At 37.0% G+C, this 17,416-nt stretch overlaps 1 protein-coding gene across 1 annotated transcript in view; it reads right to left on the bottom strand.

Moving 5' to 3' along the window:
• Nucleotides 1-17,416, bottom strand: part of TRPM6 (transient receptor potential cation channel subfamily M member 6) — a 162,915-nt gene that overhangs the window by 111,170 nt on the left and 34,329 nt on the right. Inside the window, exons 2-3 of the mRNA XM_012759807.3 lie at nt 10,266-10,345; nt 7,545-7,583 (exon numbers count right to left, since the gene is read on the bottom strand). Of these exons, the coding sequence (XP_012615261.2) occupies nt 7,545-7,583; nt 10,266-10,345 (119 nt within the window). The remainder of the gene's footprint in view (nt 1-7,544; nt 7,584-10,265; nt 10,346-17,416) is intronic.

The raw sequence follows: 17,416 nt of genomic DNA, 5'->3' as shown, positions 1-17,416 counted from the left end.
TGAGAGCAGAGTCCTCATGACTGGAGTTTAGTGCCCTCATAAAAGAGGCCTCAGATACAAATACTATTACTCCCCCACGTGTGAACACAGTGAGAAGGCACAATTTTGAAAATGGGCCCTCACCAGACATCAAATCTACCAGCACTTTGATCTTGGGTTTCCCAGCCTTCAGAACTGTGAGAAATACATTTCTGTTATTTATAAGCCATTCAATTTATGGTATTTTGTTATAGCATCCCAAATAGGCTAAGGACTGAGACACCATCATTGAAGCAGGATTTGTGGAAAACAGTACTGGAGAAAAATTAAAATATATATTTATGTTTGCTTATATGTGAATTAAAAACTCTAAAAGGGGCCAGGCACGGTGGCTCACACCTGTAATCCTAGCACTCTGGGAGGCCGAGGCGGGCGGATTGCTCGAGGTCAGGAGTTCGAAACCAGCCTGAGCAACAGCAAGACCCCGTCTCTACTATAAACAGAAAGAAATTAATGGGCCAACTAATATATATATAGAAAAAATTAGCCCAGCATGGTGGTGCATGTCTGTAGTCCCAGCTACTTGGGAGGCTGAGGCAGCAGGATCGCTTGAGCCCAGGAGTTTGAGGTTGCTGTAAGCTAGGCTGACGCCATGGCACTCACTCTAGCCTGAGCAACAAAGTGAGACTCTGTCTCAAAAAAAAAACAAACTCTAAAAGGAATCACAAAAATCTAACAACAGTGGGAACCATGAATAGGGGAAGTGAAACTGGGCTGTCTCCTCCCTGGCAGCAAGAGTAGGTGGGAGATTTTTCACTGTACCCCTTTTCATACTTTATTCATAAACCATGGGAAATTTTTTAATATATCACTAAATTTTAATTATTTTTAGATTAAAAAGTAGAAATAGAAATCTTAGGCCAGGCGTGGTGGCTCATACCTGTAATCCTAGCACTCTGGTAGGCCAAGGCAGGAGGATTACTTGAGCTCAGCAGTTTGAGACCAGCCTGACCAAGAGTGAGACCCTGTCTCCATTAAAAGAAAAAAATATATAATAAGGAAATCTTACTCTCTCTTTAAAAATCTCCCCAATGGATTGTTTTTTCAACTCTATGGAGTTCGTACGTCTCAATTTAGTGATGAGTGTTCTACAAAATATACTGCTATAGAATTCTGAGATTTTGTGTGTAGCCCATGCAAAGCTTCTAGAGGGCAACTGAAGTCAGTGAAAGTAGACAGAATCAACACATAAGTACTATGGTTCTCAGACTTCAGGTGGTCAGAAAAAAACAAAACACTACATAATTACTAATACTGATCCACCCTGGAAGGTGTTTCATAAATATGAGGCGGAAGACACCAAAGTCTTTCTTGGGTACAATTGACAGAGTGCCAGAGTGTTTTTTAAATTCAACTAAATTGACCAGAATATATTCTTTTTTTCTTTCTTTTTTTTTCTTTTGGCCCCCCTTTTATTTTTTTTTTTAAATTTTTTTAATTTAGAGATAGGATCTCACTCTGTCACCTGGCTGGAGTGCAGTGACACAATCACAGCTCACTGTAGCCTTGAACTCCCTGGGTTCAAGCAATCCTCCTGCCTCAGCCTCTCAAGTAGCTGGGAGTACAGGCTCACTGTTTGTTTGGTTTTTCTTTTTTTCTTTTTTGTAGAGACAGGTTCTTGAACTTCTGGCCTCAAGTGATCCTCCCACTTTGGCCGCCCAAAGTTCTGGGATTACAGGTGTGAGCCACCGTGCCCAGCCCAGAATATAGTACTAATGTCATAAATACAGTATAACAATCACAACAGCCAATGTTTATATGGAACTTTAGAGTTTACCTAACATTTCACATATACTCTAAATTTGCATAAAGAAAGAACTTTAAGTTGTGTTTTAAATTTAGAAATTACAAGAAGCAATTTTAATAAGCTACTGCAAAGAAGAGTCAGGAATGAATTGCTATGTCAAACATCAGAACTTAGAAGCAGCTTTTCTAATACATAAAACAAAGTACATGAAACAAAAACAGGACAGGATGGATGCATAGATGGATGGCCGGACATATGCACACATAGATAGAATGGACTAAATCATTCACATTCAATTATATCTTCAGTGATTTTTTATCAGTTGAGTTTTATAATCATGTTTATGAAATATCTCTATTCTCTGCCCAAGCCATATTTCATCGTTTTATGTATTATCTACAAGATAGTGAATAAAATTTGACAAAAATACAAATATAGAGGCTAAGGGTCATAATTTAGATGAGTGAAAAGAGCCTCTTTAGGAAAACAATTTGACATCAAGAGAGTTCTTATCTCTTTAAAATGAATATCAAGAAGCAGAGAAAATTTGTCACTTATTATAAATAATGGAATATAGTTTCTACTTGTGACCTTCACCTCACCTTGATTAATCAACAGATAAGTGTTCTGTTTAGCTGTCTGGACATTAAATTTCTGTTTTCTTTCACTTTCTTGTCAATATATAAACAAGTCAATTAGTGGCCCAGGACATCAATAAACATTTAAAGTGCAAATTGTTTGCTTCATTTTCTTCCTATAACTAAAGCTGAGATTCTCTTCGTAAAGGGAAATTCATATTTCTAAATTGATGTTATCTCCGTTGTAAGAAGGGCTTTATCTTATTATTTCCACAGCTGTAGCCCAATTATATTGTTTTCAGGAATGAAGTTTAGTGATTCACTAATTTTAAAACGAGAATTGGATAGACATAGCAAGAACTTTAAAAACTGAAGACATTTTTCTTTTCTACATTTTAGAATGTTTCTCTAAAATGTACACGTTTCCTTTTTAAAATCTTCAGAGCTGGGTTTGTCTTTAAGCTCCAAGCAGTCTCTGACTCTAAGGGTGAGTCTATCAATAGCTCAAGGCCCCATGGACGACTCTACCATGACATTCTTCCCTCCCCACACTGGGCATACAGGCCAGGTGTTCTTCAAGCCAATAATTGTTTTTTCGAAATTAGATGCCAGTATGCACCCATCATAAAGTTTTAACTGAAAAAGCCTGACAACGTCAAGTGTTGGCAAGGACACACATTTGCTTCGTAACACATTTTTTTTTTTTTTTTTTACTGTCAATATTCCTATAAGACGTAACACATTTTTTTAAATTATTATTTCAAGATATTAATTTGAATTCAATAGTGTCAAAGGCATAAGATACTTTAAACCATTGTCATTCTTGATTGTAAGGGTCAGAAGTCACTTTGAATCTCAGATTAAAGTTATGAAGCCTGTCTCAAGAACAATATGTGCATGCAGTAGTCCCCCCTTATCTGCAAAGCATACGTTCCACGCTTCCCAGGGGATGGGAGAAATCGTGGAGAGGCCTGAACCCTATTGCTTTCAACTGGAGCATGTTTCTATTCATGTCTTCCACCTACAAGGTAATGCCTTTTTCATCTTAACTAAGCACTTATCACATACTGTGACCATAACTTTTGCAGTTTGAGGTGTGACAGCAAAACTAGCACAGATTTCTTTTTCCTCTTCACAATTTCACAAATAGATTTATTCTTGCCAGAGATCTCAGCAACCTCAGCTAATTTTTTTTCTTTCCTTATTAGGCTGAGAACTTTCACTTTGTCACTTAAAGGAAGCAGAGGCTTCTCTTTGGCATATCTGAATTTCCAGTATCACTACTCTCGGGCTTTGGGGCCATGATGAAGTAAAATAAAGGTGACTTGAACATCAGCACTACGATACCATGACAGTTGATCTGATCACCAGACAGCTACTAAATGACTAACAGACAAGTAGCATCTACAGCATGGCCACGCTGGACTAAAGGATAATTCATGTCCCGGGACAAGGCAAGGCAGCGTTAAGATTTCATCATGGTACTAGGAAGGGTGTGCAATTGAAAAACCTTGTATTTTTTATTTCCAGAATTATCCAATTAGTATTTTTGGACCATAGAAAACTGAAAAAGTAGAATGTATGGTGGATAAGGAGGAGAGACTACAACATCCAAAATTTATAAACTTTCTTTTCAAAAATTGGCATCCTGTCTAGGTAGGAATGGATGAGAAAAGAATTTTTAAGCAATTTTTTAATGACATCCCAGTCCCCAGTTCCTGCTCCCTGATCTAGACTGCAATGCCTATAATGCCCTGCCTTGAATACCCTGAAAAAGTCCATCTTCCTCTTGACAACTTTTCATTCTAAATTCCAGTGTCTATATTCTAATGTACAATTAATCCTTTGGATTATTGAGGTGCATTATATAATAGCAAATGTCATGTTTAGCTTCTATATTTTGATCTGCTTATCTGATAGCAAATATATCCAATGAGACGAAAATGGTAAAGAAATCTAGCAAGGACCAGAGCTCTGTTTCCAAGAAGTTCTAAAGAGACAATGGTGTCAACTACATTTGTGTACATGGTAGAAAAATGTGACTGGCTGTTATAAACTGAATTGTGTTTCCCCAAAATTCATATGATGAAGCCCTGTTTGGAGACAGGGCCTTTAAGGAAGTAATTTAAGTTAAATGAGGTCATAAAGGTAGGGCCCTAATTGGATAGAAGTGATATCTTTACAAGAAGAGGGAGAGCCCCCAGGGACGTGTACACACAGAGGAAAGGCCATGTGAGGATCTAGCAAGGAGGCAGCCATCTGCAAGCCAAGAAGGGAGGTCTCAGGAGAACCAACCCTACCCAATATCTTGATCTTGGATTTCTAACCTCTAGAACTGTGAGAAATTCATTTCTGTTGTTTAAGCCACCCAGTGGGTGATATTTTGTTATAGCAGTTCTAGATGACTAAAACGCCAGCTATAGAGGTGGGTTGTAGCTGACAAGCAGTGCTAATCAAAGACTAGAGCTGAAGAGCAGGCAGCCTAGACGATAAACAAGAAGCATCTAGGAAGCAATGTGGCCTGGCACAAGAGCACCGGACCAGGAGATGGCCAACGCTGCGCAAATCTCCACTCTCCATTTCCTCAACTGCAATAATACCAAAAGAATTGGTTGGACAAGGTGGCCTCTAATGTCCTTTTCCTTCCTGTCACTGTGTAACTGAAAACATGCAATGATCCTCACCATCCAGGACCCTCTCCTGAAAGAGTTGATCAGTAAGTAGGACATGGTTGCTGGTCGTGCAGCCACTCCATGGAACAGCCACTAGAGGTAGCACATGGTAAGAAATTACAGGGGAGATAGAAGGGTCTACAGTTTATGATCTCTTCAAAGAACCAGAACACGCACAGGTGATGAACACTTCGGGGTGCGTAAAAAGCAACACAAAAACATACATGAATTGTGGGGTTCAACTAAGCAAGGAAACAGAATGGAAAGAAAACAAACCAGAATATGAAAGATAACACTGGCGTTGCATATGGAAGGGCTCTTAACGCAAAGGGAGGAATAGTAGCCTCATAGGTACAGAATACACCTAATCAGGATCTACTAGCCTGAACATCTTTTGGAGTAAGGGTCAGGCTTCAAAATGAAAAGGCATCTATTCATAAACTGAAAGCAGATAAAGATGCATCTGACTTACCTTTTATTTAGAGAAAGGTAGAACATAAATTGAGATACCCTCATCCACGTCTGGAGAGATAACTCATGACTCTTTTATAGGACTGTTGTTCAGTTTGAACCCACTTTTTTCTAAGTATTTTTCTAGACTAATAATCTATCTGATTTGAGTCAATATAGTTTTATTCTATTTTTATCAGCTCGTTAAATTGTGGCAAAGTGGCCCCATCAAAGGAACAGATCTTCTCCAAACTTAAAAACAAACAAAAAATGTTCATGTTTATCCCTTTAGTTATAACTTACAGAAGTCCCAAAGTACATATCACTTGTAAGTATTAAAAGCTCACTTTATGAAGATGTTAATTCCATCTCAAATTATTTTATAAATTCAATAAAATACTCATCAAAATCCTACAAGGATTTTTCAGGGAACTTGACAAAGCGATTCTAAAATTTATATGGATGTATAAAAGTGTCCAACAAGGTAAAAACAATTTTCAAAAAGAATAAAGCATAAAAGACTTCCCCTACCAGATATCAAGATATGTTACAAAACAGTAATAATGAGACAGACTGGCATTTGACAGGAATATAAGTAAATCAATGATACTGAAGAGAAAGCTCAGAAATAGAGCCACAGACAGATGGGAATTTGGTCTGTGACAGAGATGGCATCAGAAATGAGTGAGGCTCAGGCTGGGCACAGTGGCATATGTCTGTAATCCTTTGTAAAACTTTGGGAGGCTGAGGCAGGAGGATCACTTGAGGCCAAAAGCTCAAGACTAGCCTGGGCAACATAGCAAGACCTTGTCACCACAAAAAAAAAAAAAAAATTTTAAAAATTAGCCAGGTGTGTTGGTGAGCACCTGTAGTCTCAGCTATTCAGGAGGCTGAGGCAGGAGGATCGCTTGAGCCCAGAAGTTTGAGGCTGCAGTGAGCTATGATTGCACCACTGTACTCTACTCTGGGTGACAGAGCAAGATCCTGCCTCTAAAGAAAAAATAAAATAAAAAACAAAAAATCTTAATTAATAAATAAAATTTAAAAATAAATTATCAAAAAAAAAAAAGAAAAGAAATGAGAGAGGCTCACTGGTATTGAGACATTTAGCTCTCCCTATCAAAAAAAGAAAACTAGGACCTAGTGATGTGCAAAAAATGATGAGTTATAACTGTTTTTAATAACTGGATGTTGTAAAATAGATGCTTTTTCAGTATTTTCATATTAGTTACCTCGGAAGATTGTGGGGTTTGGGAGGATATGAACAGGGAGAATTTCTGAAGAACAAAGTGAGTAAAATGAGGACTTTGTACTTCTTACATTTGCTTTGAACTTTAACAAAATGTTCAATAATTACTAAAAAGAAAGAAAAAAGAATTTGAGGAAAATGTGAAAGAGGTCAGCCAAGTAGAAACTCTCCCTACCCAAAGCCTCTCCTTTTCTTGTTCCTCCCACATCTGTGAATGCTGTTTTCCTTTCCCCATGACTTGCTAAACTGGGGGTTCCAAACTTTTTTTGCAAAAATAAATTTAATTTTGGTTCAATCCATAATATAAACTTCAGGCTATGTTCAAAATTAAGGAAATTTCACTTTCTTCCACTTACAAAAGAGAAAGGTAAAACCAGTTACATAGTTTAATATGCAAATCACTGCTAAAATTCATATTGCACTAAACGGTTGTTTTTGCTCCTAAGCATGGTATGCACACACATCACCTGTAAGGCATAAATCAAATACAATGCCGTGTGTGCATGAAGCATCTTCATTATCGAAATAAAATGTGATAGTAACATTAAAATGTAATGCTTTATAAACATTTCCACTGGTAGAAGCTCTTGCCAAATGCCCTTAGCCACTTGCATGTCTAAGTACTGCAAGTAGTCTGTTATATTCAAATAATCACTCTCCATTTAAAAATCATTTTTAAAAAACTGGCCTTGTTAAGGTAAATGGCATGCACCTTTCACTCAGTCCATTCGTGATGAGAGGAAACTGTCCCAAGTGTTTTAAACAGGGTGTCTAAAAGTTAAAAGGAATCTTATTTATCTAAGTCTTACCTGATTAAATTCTGGCAGACCTGGCATACTGGAGCACACCTAATTAAAGAAATAAAACCTCTGTTAGTTTACTGATGCATCTGAAAACGTATTTAATGCATATACAGTGAATATCTATTATTTTCTGTGGTCTAGAAATCAATTTACTATCTTACTCCTTTTTGAAACAACAAAAAAAAAAGAAATCAATTTACTGAATTTTCATTTATAATTTCCCAGATATTCTGTCATTTATCACATATATTTAATTGTACTGCAACAATTAGGATCTAATTAATGAAACATTGAGTTTGGAACCAATACCTAGATTTGAATCTCGTTGATTTAACAATTCCTCTGGGCCCCCATTTTTACATCTGAAAATAATATCTTCCTCATAAGTTTATTAAGATGATTATCTGAGATAATATATGTAATGTGACTTATAGTACCCATACATTACAATGTGTGTAATAATAGCAGTTGTTTTCTTTTTTTAGAGAGAGTCTTGCTATGATGCCCACGCTGGTCTTGAATTCCTGGCCTCAGGTAATCCTCCCACTTCAGCCTCCTGAGCCGTCTGCCTCAGTAGCTATTATTGTTATTAAACTATGATCATGACAAAAACTTCTTGATAAAAAAAAAAAAGAAGCAGAAAAAAATTAAAATTAAAAAATATAAAAAAAGAAAAAAACCAGGAATCTGGCATGTGGTTCTAGAAACAAGAAAAAGAAGCAGAAAAAAATTAAAATTTAAAAAAAAGAAAAAAAAACTTCTTGATAATCAAGTAAGAAAAAATATGTATAAACAAGTTTAAAGCCATAAAACACTATCAAATCAATGGACAGTTGGTATGATTATAATGATCGCCTTGATTGATCTTTATTTTATGATTCAGAAGAACTTTCTGTATTTGGGGGTTAGCGTTGTGGTCATCAATGATAATATTTTCAATGCAAAGAATTGTAACAGGCAACTCTAGTTAAAATAATGGGAAAAAGGGTAGTGCTCATAAAATAAAGGTCACACTAAGTTATTCAGAAACTAATGTTCAGGCCTTTCACATCTTTCTGTCGCAGCCTTTTGGGAATGTCATTTCTCAGAAACTTTACTTCAACAAGTTGAAAATGCGAAGGAAAAAGACGTCATCATTAAGTCTATCAGATTTGTTTCTTATTGGGAGCTACAAGAAGAATCCACAAAAGAGATAAACTTTTATCAAAAACTATGACAGTGAACTATCACCCTTTTCCTGTCCATCATAGTGAAGAAAACTGCACATGAGCTACAACTTGGGGAATCCTACTAGAATCTTAAAAAAAAAAGGCTGGCATAGGAGGAAGAGCCATAGTCATCCATTAACTTTTTTTTACAATCCCACAAAAATGGAGACTGCTTTTTTCCCTGCATAAAATGTAGCATGCCTTGGACCATTCATGGAATTAGGAGCATTAATATTCTTTTGGAGTTCATAGGCTAATAATAGACTTAGTAATTTCACCCCTTTTTTGTGAGGTTCCAGGTGATTGTAAAGATGATTATCCATTTACAGAAGCGAAAGGAGCCAACTGAGCTTAATCTGCTTTCCACTGCGGGCACCGTCACATTACGAGACATTATAAAAAATGAAGGGAAAGAACAAGGTTACCTTGGCATCCTGTAAACATTTTGTAGGTAGGTAAAATGAGAATTTCCAATCACAGGGCTTACAAATCCTAGGTAATTCCATGAGGGTGGGACTAGTAAATGTTTAACCAAGTCAACGAACACTATTTCAGTCATTTCCAAAGAACTAGAATTTCGAGAACCTCAGCATGCTACCCCTTTATAAGCATCTGGTTATGACTACTAAACTTTAAATGAATGTAAGGCCAACTGCCCAAAGGAATCTAAAACTAGAGTGATTGCCCTAATTAAAATATTGATTTTCCTTTTCATTTTTTTTTTTTTTTCTCAAGGGCAATGCCATTCAATTTTAATTTCATGGACTCATTACCCTGGGGAATTTTCCATAGCCCTTTCTTCCCCTATCTTTCACTGGCAGCAGCTTTTCTGAACTTTGTCCTACAAGTAGAGCTTCCAAAGGATTGTCATGAACTCTGAGTAGTCAAACTCATTCCATTCTGCTGCCCATTAGCTGCTCAAATGAAAATCTTATGGGGGGGGGGCGGGAAATGGAACTAAAATTACCTGCTTGTATACTCTGAGCACAGGGTCCTGAAATATCCCAGTCATTATTTTCCATAAATACTTTAGTTGAGGATAAGGAACATTCACAATATTTTGAATATTCAATATTCAGAAGTTGTAAATTATTTATCCAAACCTGGCAAAACGGATGCAGCACTAGACAGTTCCCTAGTGTCTAACCCTACATCAAGAGGCACAGGAGCATCAAGTGGAATGAAATCCATCACAATATTAACAGTGATGCTGTTACAATTCAATTCTTTCTTCTTTATACTTCATTAAACAGACATTTATATCAGGAGCCAACTATGTGGCAGGCACTGTTATAGGCCTGGAGTTGGAGAGAGGTACAAAACTGACAAGGTTCCTGTTCTTACCAGATTTTCTACAATAACCATGTAATACTCTTATAAAGTGAAAGAAACAAACATTGAAAATACTAACTTTATAGATATCACCAAATCTTCTAGACAAATCATATGTCTAAATTTCTATGAACAGTCCTTCAAGTAGTATTGCTTTAGAAAAAAAATGTATGATTAAAAATTGTACCTGTGAGGAACTTTTGAGCTGGGTATGACTTTGTTACATTCTCTCTTGTCAAATATTCCTTCAATCCAGGATTTCTGGGCCTAAACAGAAAATGTCATCATTTAATACCCTAATTATGTAAGAAAACAGTGTAAGCACAGTAGTTCAGGTAGGTAAGATGCATATAAGGATTGTGGATGATAATTAAAATGCCCAGACTAAACATAAACAGGCTAAACATTTACCAGCTTCTGTTACTGATGACACAGGCACAGTTAAGCCAAGTGTGAACATTCAAATACAAGTTTACTGGTCCAAAAATCTCACCTTAAGTAACAAGATCCCTAAATATACAAACCTCTGGCAAGGAAGTAAAGATATAACTGGTGTGTTCTCTTAATTCTGCTAAAAGGCACTTTTATATCTTGTACCATAAGCCTATGGAGAGAATATCAAGCTCTCAAAACTTCAAAATTCTCACTCATAAAGTCCCACTTTGGCTAAGATTTCACCGGAAGCTGGAAAGAGGAGAGATGCAACCTCAGCAAGATTTGATGTGCATTCTGCAAGCATAGCTTAGCACTGGCTGTGCAGCTTCATGTTGCACAGGCTATACCTGTCCCTAAATCCAAGTGGGACATGGGTACTCACTCCTAATAAAATAAAATTCTCTTCCATTCTACAAAATTCAAAGCACAGCCAAGCTCCTCATAAGCCGTATCACAAGTCTAGGTAGAGTACACTGCATCCACGATAGACAACTAACTAATGAGGTTGGCCTTGTCCTAATATGAAAATATTTTGTCCTACTATGAAAACATTTCAACATAGCAGTAAGTGCCCATGTACCTTCATACACACATATGTATGAGAACAGAGTGAACGTGAGCTTTTTTCTACAGGGGGCTTTTTCATACTCCACATTGGACCAGTTGCCACCTCACTCTTATATCTACTCACATCCTACCATGGATGAAATAAATGCTTTGGGCCAGAAAACATGTTACAAATGCAGCTGTGGCATCTCATTATCACACTATCCTCAGGTCTCCAGATGATTTACAAATAAGGCAACTTACATAATCCTTTACATGGTTCAATGAATCTTGTCCAACGTGTGCCGACCCTAAACATAAGTGTTCACCACTGAATAGAACGCTAGATAATGGGCCCTTGTTAAGCAAAAGGGAGGGAGAAAAAACCAGATTGACTGATTGGTCCCTGTGTATTTAAAATGTATCTATAAGTAAGGAAAACTTCCCAGATCAAGGCCAGATTCATCTCAAATCATTCTACCTTCTTATCCTTTTGCATAGTCAGCAATATTTTTATACATTAAAAGAAATTCACTAAACTGGCAAAGCACTACAAACAAAAACTTGGAAAAATCCAGAGTCATAGAATTTAAAAGGAACTAAACAGAGAATTCACAATCTACTTATATCAATAAGAAATGACACAATTTTTTAGAATCAGTAAGCCCTGTCCCTTACTCAAAAAGGATAACAATTTCATTTATGTATTCTACAGACATTTCTTAAGTATTAATTTTTTCAAAGCACTGACAAAGGTGCTACAGAGGAGTCAGTTTGTCCTCAAAGAATTCTTCATTTTGAATTTCAAAATATCTGAATCTATGAATTCATTCAACAAATATTTTAGACAGGTTGCCATGCTGCAAAATTGATATTATTAAACTTCATGTACATCAATTAGCTATTAAAAACAGATGCAAAAAAAAAGTCTATAATTCAGGAGCCTAAATATATAAATTAAGCAAGTGGTGCTCAACTATTCCCTCTTTTAAAAGGCTGGGAAGTAGGATTATCTGGGCAAGTTTACTCCATTTCTTCATGCCTGTTTGCTCATTTATTAAAATGGAGATAAAAAAAAATAAAAAATAAAAATAAAAATAAATAAATAAATAAAATGGAGATCATAATAATACCTCATAGAGCTATTAGATAAATTAGGCTTAAATTAGATAAATTAAAGATTTAAAAATGCTTCCTGGGACTTATTAAGGCGCAATAAAATTTAGCTATTATTGTTAATATCAAACATAAAAATCAACTTTTGGTCGGTGGCCTGGGAACTGAACTTTGATGTATTTGTTTTCATAGAAAAACCCATCTTGACCTCCACATTTCCCTCACAGGTCGCTCATGCTCCTTTACTGTCCGCTTTCTCCTTCTGGACTCCAGCTCCTATAGGCCCAGTGCCAGTCATTTCTGTTGCCCCAGGGCCAAGGCAATGGTTATAGAACGAGTAATAAAATGAACACACTTAAAATAGAAATTGGGGAACGTGTGTATACAATTTTCCCTCCAAAGGTGTAAACAGGAAGCCTGTGTCTTAACAGGAACATAGAAATTTTCCTCCTGCAATTCCCATATCTTATCTCAAAACTACCAGGAAAAGAAAAACAGCCTTAATTGCAAGTGTTTCAAACTGTTCTCAGTTTAGAACTTTACTTTTCCCCCTACCTCGATCAAAATAGTACCCTTCTCTTTATATTCCCCATCACACAGTGGGGAGGCCCCAAATTCAGTTCAACAGAGAACCAAATGTTTGTTGGTTCTGATGCAACAGCATATGGGACAAACATCCAACATGCTGGCATCCACCACTGGAGCAGCAAATTGTTGTGGCCGTGATAGTTGAGAGTGGGGATGATGCCATTTCTGCAGTATCATGGCAGTCTTCAGAGACTGGATGTTTTTGTTTGTTTTTTAATTGTTGTTATTTGTGGGAGAGAAAGAGAAAGAAGGGAAGTAGTGTTGGTCTCAGTGTGTCTCACCCTAAAACTTAATCAGACTTGCCATCCAATCTTAGGCCCGAATGAAGGTGGAGATTTCCAAAGAAATGTACAAAAATGAACAAAATGAGATATTTGGGGGACAGCACCCAAGTCTAAATGAGATAGAAAATCAGCAGGCCCAACTCTATAAAGAGATGCAAGACCCGAACCAAGGTCTAGGACAAAAACAGGAAAATTGGATGCAGTAAAGAAGCAGGTTCAGGCCAGTAAGAGCCAAGATGGTCATGTAAACTACCTCTGCTTGCACTCTTTGCTCATTATCCCCTGCTTATAACTTATTAGCATGCTAAAAGAAACTCCCACCAGCGCCATGACAGTTTACCGTCTACATCACAACCCCTGGAAAGTACCTTACGTGGTATGAAAAGAAGAGGAGCCCCTCAATTCCTGGAAATCTCTACCCTTTCCCCAGAAATCCCATGAATATCTACCCCTTATTTAGCATATAATCAAGAGATAGCCATAAATAGAGTTCTCCAGCAATGTACAGGTGCTATCCTGTCTATGGAGTACCCTGCTTGCTGTTTGTTTGTTTAATAAATGTTGCTTTTGTTTCCAACTTAAGGTTCACACTTGAATTCTTTCCTGAATGAAACCGAGAACCTTCTTGGCCTTCAGGCCAGACCCCAGTTTTGGGGTCCATTTTCCTGTGTCATCACATGAAATTCATTTATTTTTCATACACAATTTATATACACAGCCTAAAGTTAGCTTTATACAATATTTTAATTTTGTATGTGAAATAAAGTTTTAACTGCATTTTGGCTGCCACTTATCACATGAGGTCAGGTGTGGAATTTTCCACTTGTGACATCATGTTGGCACTCAAAAAGTTTTGGATTTTGGAGCATTTTGGATTTCAGATTTTTAGATTAGTGATGCTCAGCCTGTGTTTTCTGCTCTAAAGCTTTTTAGTGTTCCCAGATAATAGATTCTCTCAGGGGAATTTCTGAAAAAGCATGATCTTAGAGGTGTTCCTTAATTTTCAGAAAACGATTTTTTTGTTTAACATCCATTAAGGCTCCATGATTGGAGGTAAAAGGAAACTATGGTAACAGGTCATTTGTCTTCTTTTTGCGTCTTAAAAAATAATCTAACATCTATCAAATACTTCTGCGGTGGAACTGACAGCTTACTCCCATTCTCCTGTTCCCCATTCTATCTTAACCACATCCACAGCACTAACAGTGTTTATTTGTATGCACTGGGCTACCCTTTCTCTCCTAACTTTATTGTAATCCACTTCAAAAGCAGGCATTCTTATTTACCTTGAAATCCACAACACTAGAATGCATCAAATAGGTAAGTATAATCTTATTTCCAGACTCCAGATCGACATTTGCCATTTTCTCTACAGAGCTTCTTGGATTGAGAACCCCTTCGAACTGAGTGCCAGGCAGATGGACTCCAGGATGTACCAACCATCAATCTGTGGGCTCAGGAAAACTCTTATCAGTGCAAAGCCAGCCCACTCACTTGGAAAAGTCAGCTCAGGGCCTTCTGCCCGCTTTTGTCAGGAATGATGCGGGGATACTTCATTTGACTCCCTTGATCCAAGAAGAACAGTCTCAGAAAAACAGCATCCAAACCCAAAATCAAGGGCCTGTTCCACCAACACTGCCATGAGTTATACTGACTGAGTTTCTACTATATAGTTTGTCTAGGAGGTAGCATTAGGCAGAGCTTCATAAAGAGTGCATAAGACAACCTTATACATTTTTCTAGTTTGGGGTGGGAAAAGGTGCACACTATTTGGCTGGTAGTCTTTGTTTTCGTAACATCTCTAAAAAATGGAATATTAAATGTCACTGCTGTGTAGGTGAGAAATTTTACTAACATTTCATACACTGGATTTGTCAAACAAAGACATTTGGAACCTCAGAAGGAATTTCTAGATCATATAAATTCATAAGAAAATGAGTAAAACATTTATGAATCCTCTACAAGGCCAATAAGAGGAATTCAACAGTGACCCTTCAAGTAGAGTTTATCATAAAGGTGAAGACTAAAGTAATATCATACCCCTTCTTCTTTCCAAATTGGATAAAGGCCTGATGATTTCAGCCTAAAAACTCAATTTCAAAATAGTAGTAAAAGACACCCTTTCACTCAATTGTTATACACACTTCAGGGTTTGACTAGTCTCCTAGTGAATTAAATATACAAATGAAACATTTATAATTTCAGATCATGTTAAGTCATTTTGATAAGAAAGAAAGAGGCAATGGAAGCATTGTTGGTGAGTGTTTTTTGCAACTGCCCCTGGATAGTAAAATATAGAGCCTTAATTGAATGCTGGGCTTACTTGCAGTATAACTACTCTAATCTATTAAGATTTTCCAATTAGATGCACTCAATCCTTCCAATTTTCAAGCAACCAAAAACCCACAAATTTGTTATCTGTGTACACAGATGGACTTTATGCTCCAAATATCCTTTTACATTACCCAAAACCTTACTGAGGCTACATCTCAGTGATCTATATAGTCTAAAAAACCTCTTCTTCGGTTGACCAGTGAAATTTATACTTTTAAATACTGACTTTTAGGAAACTTATCATCCTCTGGGACAATAAAGTCTTTACTAGGAGTTACAGGTTAAATTCTATTTATGTCATGCATAGTCAGGTTTAGATATACAATGAGATTATTTGTCTTATTTTGTTAGGGTAACACAGCAGAAAAAAAAAATGCCACAACAGGAATTTGCTTCATAAAATTTGGTAGAAACACATACCACATATGCAACTTAGACAAATTAAAAAGCTTTGCTAAAAGAATTAGAGAGAAGACTGGAAAGGTGAAAAGTAAGGCAGAGAGAGAAATGATTTTAAAAATGGGGGCAGTTTCATTACCACTCCACATTCAGGAATATATCATGCCCAACAGCAGTAGTTCTCAAACTTTTGGGGCTTAGGATCCCTTCCTACTCATAAAAATTATCAAGGACTCCTAAAAAGCTGTGTGTGTGTGTGTGTGTGTGTGTGTGTGTGTGTGTGTGTTTTAGAAACAGGATCTTGCTCTGTTGCCCATGCTGGAATACAGTGGCATATCACAGCTTACTGCAACCTCCAACTCCTGGGCCAAAGTGAGCCTCCTGCCTCACCCTCCCTAGAAGCTGGAACTACAAGCATGCACCACCATACTTGGCCACTTTTAATTTTTTTTATAGAGATAGGGTCTAAGTATGTTGTCCAGGCTGGTCTCCAATTCCTGGCCTCAAGTGATCCTCTTACTTCAGTCTCCCAAAGTGTTTGGATTATAGGCATGAGCCACTGCACCCAGCCCCCCAAAAGCTTTTATTTATACAATTCATGTTTACCAATATTTAACATATAAGAAATTAAAACTGGAATTTTTAAAAATATCTCCTTGTTAGTTGATTTGAACCTATTACATGCTAACATAAAAATTTTCAAAAAAATAAGTTTATGAAAAGAGCATTGTCTGGTAGTTTTGCAAATCTCTTTCATGTCTGACTTAAGATGGCTGTATTCTCATATTTGCTTCTGCATTCAGTCTGTTTCAATAAGTGATTCTGTATAAAGTATAAAAAGAAAATCAGCCTTACACAGACACGTAGTTGAAAAAGGAAAGAGTATTTTAATAGTCTTGTGAGATAACTGTGTATTCATCATGTAACCTTTGGAAAACTCCACTGTTTTGTAAAACTGCACTCATGAGAGAAGGAATAAAAATGGCAAATAGCATCTTAATGCCATTATGAAAATAATTTGACTCTGAAGACCCTTTGAAAGGGTCTCAGGGACTTCTAGGAGTCCTTGGACCACACATAGAGAACTACTGCCCATGAGTGACTGTGTGTAGACACCAGGGCAAGGTGTGTGAGAGCAAGAATATACCATTTCCCAGGTGGTCTCAGTTCCCACATGCATAGCTTAGTCTGTGTATCTTAGTCTACATATTTTAGTGCCTACCACACCCACTCTCCCAAAGACTTCATTAAAATCAGTGACCTTGGCCAGGCGTGATGGGTCATGCCTGTGATCCTAGCACTCTGGGAGGCAGAGACAGGAGGATCTCTAGAGCTCAGGAGTTCGAGACCAGCCTGATCAAGAGTGAGATCCTGTCTCTACTAAAAATAGTAAAAATTAGCTGTGTGTGGTGGTGCAAACCTGTAGACCCAGAGTTTTAAAAAGCCAAGAATTTTTGGAAACATCTAAACTTGAGGGTGCAGAAAAAAAGAGTTCAGGGAGTAAGGAAAAGAGTTACTAACCAGGATAGTGGCATGATTAGGGAAAGGAGAAAATTTCTCTCCTTAATAAAAATTTTTGCTTCATTAGAAAAGTAGGAAATTTCAAAGGAAAACTGGTAAGATGTGTTTAATACTG

Source organism: Microcebus murinus, chromosome 12 (assembly GCF_040939455.1).
Source record: "Microcebus murinus isolate Inina chromosome 12, M.murinus_Inina_mat1.0, whole genome shotgun sequence".
In the NCBI taxonomy this organism is placed as follows: Eukaryota; Metazoa; Chordata; class Mammalia; order Primates; family Cheirogaleidae; genus Microcebus; species Microcebus murinus.
This window is presented reverse-complemented; position numbering and strand designations above follow the sequence as displayed.